The 8,366-nt window shown below is 38.4% G+C and overlaps 1 protein-coding gene across 4 annotated transcripts in view; it reads left to right on the forward strand.

The window, feature by feature from the left end:
- Positions 1–8,102, forward strand: part of CFAP54 (cilia and flagella associated protein 54) — a 295,558-nt gene extending 287,456 nt beyond the window's left edge. For all 4 annotated transcript variants that reach the window (XM_042992952.1, XM_042992954.1, XM_015539090.2 and 1 more), the window contains one exon: positions 7,867–8,102. In XM_042992952.1, coding sequence (XP_042848886.1) covers positions 7,867–7,986 — 120 coding nt within the window. In that variant the 3' untranslated portion in view covers positions 7,987–8,102. The remainder of the gene's footprint in view (positions 1–7,866) is intronic.
- The last annotated feature ends 264 nt before the right edge of the window (positions 8,103–8,366 follow it).

The following is an 8,366-nucleotide window of genomic DNA, read 5'->3' on the forward strand; positions in this document are numbered from 1 at the left end:
TTTGTTTTCTAATTCTTCTCATACTCCAGAAGGGACACTGTTCCTCAGGGTAATCAAATAACATGATTAATAGGAGTTTTACTGAAAATGTGTTAAGCTTGTTCTACCATGACCCAGAAAAGCAAGCAGCATCTGGAAGTCTGGTATAAGAATTCTTACTTAGTTATTACTTCAAATCTCCCTTTGGCTTGTATCACTTGTATACTAGTGTGTGTGTGTGTATATATATATATATGTGTATATATATATATATATATTTTTTTTTTTTTGCCATATTGCCAGTTGCTTGATGGTTCTATAGTTAATCGTTGAATTAAATATTTGCGCCTCTCATGGCCCCTCCACTGAGACCCCCAGATCTCCCCAGGACTGAAGAGCTTATTTTCCCAGCTCTGGGAAATGTACCGACAGTCCTGAGTTCTCAACCCTCTTCAGGAATGCCCAATGCCCATGGGGGGAAAAGAGATGGTCTCCTTTTGCGGGGCGGGGGGGGGGGGGCGTCTGGTTGATATGCAATACAAAGACCTGACCCCCCTACCACAATTCAGAGCATCTCTGAAGGGTCATCCCAGCTTCAAAACTCCCTCTCCATGGGGTTGGCTGAGCCCTTTGTTGTGACTGCTCTTCTCTCTCTCTGCTAATCCTGCTTTCTTTCCTTTCCTATGGGTGTTGATCCCAAGAGCATTCCCTAATAAGCTTCCTGAAAGCTGAGTTCCATCTCAGAATCTGTTTCCAGGAACCCAAACCTCAGCAATGAGTTTAAAAAAAAATGAAATCTCTGACTGACTGGTGATGAATACATGAGTGCTCAATTAATTCTTATTTATTGGAATTAGAAGAATTCCAAAGGAGATAGGAAGCATACTTTCTGGCTTAAAGTTTATTTCCTAATGAAGAAGTAAAGACAAAACATCACCCACATGTCACCCAATCATGATTAAAACTACATTCTACAATGTGATCCCTTAGTTCAACCACATTTTCTCTTGACCTCCATTTGACAGTTAATTTACAAACGAAATAAACTCTGTAAAACAAAGACTCCAGCCTACCTGCAAGCCTCAATAAATGCTGGCTTCCTTTCTTAGGAAAAGCTTTTTTTTTTTCAGAATAGAAAAACAAGGACTTGGTAAAGCTTTAAAACTATCTTCTCAAAATAAAGGCAGTGATGTAAAATGATATAATCACATATAAGTACTAGCTTAGAATTTATATTCTTGCATCTCCAGAGAGAGTGAGAAATAAGCATTCAATTTTATAACACATTGAATACAGGCATTTCTGTTAAATCCTCCATCCAAGACACTTCTCCTTTAACTCCTTCCCAAAGCCCTGATTATAAGCACTGAACCATTGGCCATGAACTTGCATCTAGCCTTTATGCCCCATGCACTTCATTGTTGGTTGCCTAACTCATCCTTCCTGTTCTGATTAGAGCTTTTGATATTTTAAAGGGGATTTGCCCTGTTTGAGACCCTTTATTAGTTCTTTATATGGCGAAAAATACTTTCCTGGAGAGAGAGGGGGAGAGCAGCTGTTCTTTCTGCACAATAGGGTGTCATATTTCAAAGACTCTTTTCTCTGGGCCTTAGTCTCTTGAGCAGTTAGAATAAGCCGGGTATGTACAGCCTAAACTCCAACTTTTTTCTTGAAGATCTCTTTTGGCCTTATAGGATTGTTTCTTGAATAGTTCCCTATAAAAAGCAAAGCACACACCCATAATGGAGATACCACTGCCAGCTCAATCGCTTTTCACTAAGTAGTGCCTCAGCTTGGCCTGGGAAGGGGTATGGAGGGCAATATCTGCCAAGGAGGAGGGGGGTGTAGGAGAATGTCCCAAAGACCCCAGAGACTCTCACTAGCTGAGCACTGCCCTAATTTACATAATACCAAACATGACTATTAGGGGGTTTTTCCTGACACCAACTACTTCTGCGATTCTCTGACACCAACTGGGGGTCTAACCTTTCGAGTCAGTTCCAATACTACTACCAGAGTTAGGGTAGACTTCACAGATTAAAGGTTTAATCCAAGACTGACCCCACTTTAGATGCTGGCTACCACCCTCAGATTCGATAATTCACTAGAATGAATCACAGAACTCAGGAAAGTGCTTCACTTACAATTACCAGTTTATTATAAAGTATACAACTGAGGAATAGTCCCATATAAGACATGCATAGGGCAAGATCTTGTGTGTGTGTGTGTGGGGGGGGGGACAGGGGCAGAGCTGCTATGCCCTCTCTGAGTGTCCCACACTCCCAGCACGTCAACGCGTTCACCAACCAAGAAGTTCCTTGAAATCTGTCCTTACGAGGTTTCTGTGAAGGTTCATTACATGAGCTCGACTGACTAAATGGTTGGCTGTTGTGATCAAATTCAGTCTCCTTTACCCAGAGGTCAGGGCAAGGGCTGAAAGTTCCATCCTTCAATCACATGGTTGGTTTTCCTGGTGACCAGCCCCTGAAGCTATCGGTCCCCTACCCCACAGTCATCTTATTAGCATACAAAGGAAAATTCCCAAGGATTTTAGGAGCTTTATGCCAGGAACCTAGGACAAAGAACAATTACTTATTTCTTATTACACCATAGCTATAAACTATGAACATAACCTAAAATTGAATTTCAAACATACACCCAATGGATGTAGTCCCCCTCAATATGTCTTCCTTCATGGAGGCATTTTTCATGTATTCCAAAACATTTATGGCATCTTTTTGGGTATGAGGAGACAGGGTTCTTTAGTGTTGCCGAACAGTTTTTGAACTGACTGAAACATTTGGTTTCCTGTACGTGTAGGACAACGTGTCTGAGCAAACATTGTCCTTTACTAAAAGGTGAACTCTGTTCAAGAGCTCAAGGAAATGCCACGCACAGCTGAGGCTCAGTGGTGGGACAGTGACCGTGACGATAGCTGCGGTGATAATGATGGTTTGTGAAGAATCAATCCTATTCATAGACAGTGTGACATTTGAAACAATTCTCTGTACAAATGCTTTCTCTCCCATATCCCATCTTTAATTTCTAATTTTCTTGTTCTCAGCAAGGTGTCTTTATAATAATGTTATTTCTTTAAAATTTAATTTTAGAAGATTTCTACCATCTTACCAAAATGACCCTTGATCTCATATTATGTTAAGAAACCTTTATTCCTGTCCTATTTAAAGTTTTATTATCCCCAAATTGGAGTGATAAAAAAGATAATCTTGTTCTCGGCAAAGTGTGAAATGTCCTGTGGTCTCGCAGAGTTGCATACAACTCTCCTTCTCACCTTCTTAAGAGTTGGGTGCTATTTCTGTTAGATCGCGGAGGATAACGTCTACTGTTGTTAGTCATTCATGATACCGAGTCTTAAGGAAGCCAGTATCATATTATCCTTTCTGCCTTGGAATGTATATTATTCCCCAGTCTGAAAAAAAATATCCAATAAATTATTAACTTCAAAGACTCCGGTGACATATTGAGATAGACCTATAATGTGGTACAGAAACCTATATGTGAGAATGCTGGATGAAATCAGCATTTGTTTTCCTACCCTGAAGCTTTTAAACCTTTTTTTTTTTTCATGGCTGTGGCTCTCTGTGTTTTAAAATTCTTGAAAGGAGGTGAAGTTAAATCCATCCATATCACAAAGCCCAGTTTTTGATAACCTGCTTACCTCTTACAAGATCAGGCTAATGTAACTGAGTAGTGGGAATTCCGCTTTCTCCCATTTTTCTTGGTCATTAACACTTAGAACCAACAAAAAGGCAACTGACACTGTGCTGAGAGAACCAAGAAGAATTCTCAATGTAGGTGCTCAATAAAAACTCATTGGATTGAGGAGAATCATAGATACTTTGAAGATGGTATGATTTTTCTTTCAATCAAGGAAAATTGTTGGAACAAAAGAACAGAAGTAATAAAATCCTTCATTATGATAGAATCTAGTTTTCACGCAGACACTTCTATAAAATATAGCCTTGGCAAATAACCTTTAACTCTCCAATGACTTTCACAAGCTCCCCCTCAAGACAAGCTCAAATCCTGGCAATGAACCCCTTCAGTGTTTCTCAACCTGATTAACTTTTTTCCCTTCTTCATATTATTTCAGACTTCTATCCTTTCTAGGAAGCCAGAATCATCACCATTTCTTTAATACTGCTCCTTGCAAGCATAACCTACTTGAACTAATTTTCAGTCTGCTTACCTGCCAAGCCGTTCCCTTCCTTTCTCTCCACAAAGCCTTTCTGGATCCAGGAAAAGGAACCAGGATTCCTCGGTATGTTATCCAGGACAATCCAGACTCAAAGCTACTTACAAAAGACATAAAAGACTCTCCCACGATTCTATGATTGCTAATCCTGTCTCTATTGAATGGCAAAAAAAGAAATTCAGTAATTTCACCTAAACTTAACTTTACTTGAGAAATTCCCTATGGAAGCCCTAGAAGCTTCCATAAAATTTCTAAAAGTCAAAGCTGGAGAAGGGTCCAGAGTGCCACAGAGCCTATGGGAGGAGCAGGAGACCGAAGTCAGGTGGGATTGGGAGCAGAGGCTGCAGGGAGCAGGGACATTCCGTGGTTGGCACACAAGCCATGCCAGGAGGGACCTCAGAGGCCAGCATTGGCAGCAGGGGACAGGCAGTGCATCAGAGTGGTTAGGAACATGTTCTGAGGAACCAGTGTGTCTGAGTAAAGATCCTGGCTCTGACACTAGCTGAGGGAGCTTGGGCAAGTTGCTAAAAGTCTCTGAGCCTCATGGATGTGTTCACATTGTAACCATTATGTGGGCTCACTTTAAATGTCCAGGTATCAAGATTGAGTAGATACAGGTCAAGAAACATGACTAAAGAAACACTTTATCTTTTAACTCTATCATTTTATTTGAAATCCTATAAATTCTAATTTGCAAAATCTTGAACTCTCTGGGGAAAGGATGTAACTCTGACTTCCTAAAGCACATTCCGATTCTCTTAGTGTTTATAGCGTTGATGTATTTTGACTGTGAGATAAATTTAGCATTTTCACTAAACTTTAAACTTTTAAAGTTTTCCTAAAACTTTAAAACATTCACAATAATAACCAAATTATAAAATGCCCCGGAATAAACTTAACAAAAATAGTAGAGGACGTAAGTAAAGAAAAGGATGAATTTTAGTAGTAGACAGTTTTACAATGTCATTCATTAAATAACCCTGCCCCCTTTCCCTGAATTGAAAAGTCAATTAATCCTGTGTTTATGACATCCTATCATCATTTCTAATTAACACTGCATGGGGATTCTCAGCCAGTGAAGTAAAGAAGAAAACAGAAAGGAATAAAGTGTGAGAAAGGAAGGAAGAAAGTTCTTATTCTTTATAGACATAGAAAATCCAAAATTGTCTCCTAGGATGAATAAGCGAATTTAGTGAAGTAGGTATAAACATATGAATGTACATATAACTTTTATTTCTATATAGCAGAAAAAAGTTATAAGTGAAAAAATTTTAAAGCTATCATTTGCAGTAGTATCAGAAAATTTACACAGACATACAAAGGATGTGGAATAGCCAAAGCCATTACAAAAAAGAACAAAGCTAATGAAGCTATACTTTTAGTTGTCGAGTCTTATGAAAGAGCTGTAATAATAGTGTGAGATTAAGTATAGATATAGACCGATAGAACAAAATATAGACCAGAAAGAGATGCACACATATGTGGTCCCATGGTTTATGTCAAAAGTGACTTTGCGGTGCAGGGAGGAAAGAACGGTCTTTTCAACAAGTAGATCTACGTCAATTTGGTATCTATGTTAATTGCTATAACCTATTTGGAAAGAAATCTGGCAAGAAATGCTAAAATGTGGGGCACCTGCATGGCTCAGTTGGTTGAGCATCCAACTCTTAATTTTGGCTCAGGTCATGATCCTGGGTTCATGAGATCGAACCCTGCCTTGGGCTCTGTGCTGAGCATGGAGACTGCTTAAGATTCTCTCTCTCTCCCTCTCTGCTCCTCTCCCCTGCTTGCACTCATTTCCTCTCTAAAAAATAAAAATAAAAAAATAAAGGAAGTGTTAAAAATGTAAAGGGTAAACACCCTTTCACTAAACCAAACCATCTTAGGGAATCAGTAGTACAGAAATAAAAGCATGTGTACCCAATGATGTACACGAATAGACAAGCATGTACAAAAACTAGAAACAACCTCTGTGGTAAGTGATTGAATAAATTAGGATGCGGCCATCCCATGCATTGTTATGTAGCCATTAAAAAGAATGTGTTCGACCATATTAGTAATGTGTAGCCTTTATTGTGTGTTCATTGTGTGCTAGGCACTGTTCTAAGTATTTATGTGTATAAATTCATCCCATCCTGTAACAGCAATATGTTGTAATAACAATTGTAATTACAATATTATTTCTGTTTCATGGATGAGGAAGTTAAAATTCAAACAGACCAAATATTTTACTCAAGCTCACATAGCTGGTGTGTGCTTGAGGTCTGAGTTTGAATCACAACAGTCTTACTCCAGAATGCACACTCTTAAACTCAACGTAGTTATTCTGCCTCCCTGAATTGATTAAAGAGGGATTCTTCTTACATATTGGTAACTAAAAAAAGCAAATAATGGGTATCTAGTTATCCCATTTCAAAAAACAAAGGAAAGAAAAAAGGGAAAAGAAAAAACCCACATGAATATACATTTGTTAGAGGATTTTAAAAGTTTTGGAAAGATACTCCTGAAACTAGGAATACTTATTACTTCAGGATTGAGTGAGAAAGGAGGACATTATTAATTTTTTCACCTCTTTATTATTTTAAGTTATAGACAAGTACTGGAATACTTTTGTCATATTTTAATCCAACAAAGTGAAGAAAAAAATAAAAGGCAGCCTCCACTTCTAGATTCCCTGAGTTTTCTTAAGAATAAAAGTTTCATTTGGTGCGCCTGGGTGGCTCAGTTGGCTAAGTGTCCGACTTCAGCTCAGGTCATGATCTCGCGGTTTGTGAGTTCGAGCCCCACATCGGGCTCAGAGCCTGGAGCCTCCTTCGAATTCTGTGTCTCCCTCTCTCCCTGCCCCTCCCCTGCTCATGCTCTGTCTCTCTCTGTCTGTCTCAAAAATAAATAAAACATTAAAAAATTTTTTTAAATAAAAAAAGAATAAAAGTTTTGTTTAACAATTGGACAAGAAATTAATAAAACTTTTCTTCTAATTTCTTACCATAATTTAGGCCCACAAGGATCTAATCTGTTATGGTCATTCTACATGACATTTGCTCATTCATCTTCCAAATTATCTACATCTGCATAAAGTAGATTCCCAGGAAACATTGTTTCCATTCCTTCCTGTTTATTCTCTCCTTCTTGCCTCTCTCTCAATGAAATAACCAGTGCTGTGATCGTAAAAGCAGTCTTATTTTCCGTCTTTTGTTCTGTTCAGGTGACTTTGGCTGCACTGGTTCTCTGCATGGTCTCCCCATGTGTCTTTCAGAAAGAGTAAGCTCCAAACAGAATTTGCTTCACTGTGGCAGGATTTAAGCTCAAAGCGAGACAGGGAGATTTTCAACTGGACAACCTGTTAATGGAAGAATGCATTTCATTAGGAACAGGGCCAAAGTCCTACCTGTAGAATCATACGCAGTGATTATAGAAATGCAAATAGTCCATATTTCTAGAAATACCTGCTTTTTTATAGGCTAATTTATGAATCTTAATAGGATATAAAATGGTATGTGTGATATTTCAGCAGTGCAGAGACGTGAAACTTTGCATTTTACCTTAGGCAAGAGTTAAATATCTTTCACATAAAATCATTATATGGAATTGGTATTTGTGTGTTTGAGAACTTTACTTCAGCCAACAGTTTGAAACCATGCATTTCATGAACACTTTTTGCTTCTTCTCAGGTCCCATTTGCTATCTCGCTGCCATCTATATTCAATCTTGAGAGACTTTTTGATCTTGCTAACGGTTGTATTATATCAGGAGGAAGCCTCTTCAACTGGATGGTGTCGATTATTCCCTAAACACTCTTCACATGTTAACCTTATAAAGGATTTAAGTGATACTGTTTTTCTTGGTTTAAATACATTTTTGGAACTGTCTTCTCACAACAAGCAAAATAAAATTGTTTCTTACACGAGCTAAGTTTCCTCAAAAATTATGGTTTGAGTAATGTCTTAAATTGTATCTGAATTAAATAACAATGCTGCTGCTTATTAAAACAATCTTACAGAACTGTTCATAGAAAATATGTTTGTGCAAGGTGCAACTATTCCCATGGTCATACAGTTCACGTACAGGTTGTCTTTAGATGTGTCCATAGAACAAGATTGGATTAAAACAGTGGTTCTCAACTGGGGGCAATTTTGCCTCCAGGGGATGTGTGACAATGTGTGAGGACATT

The sequence above is a fragment of the Panthera tigris genome, chromosome B4, assembly GCF_018350195.1.
Source record: "Panthera tigris isolate Pti1 chromosome B4, P.tigris_Pti1_mat1.1, whole genome shotgun sequence".
NCBI classification, from domain to species: Eukaryota; Metazoa; Chordata; class Mammalia; order Carnivora; family Felidae; genus Panthera; species Panthera tigris.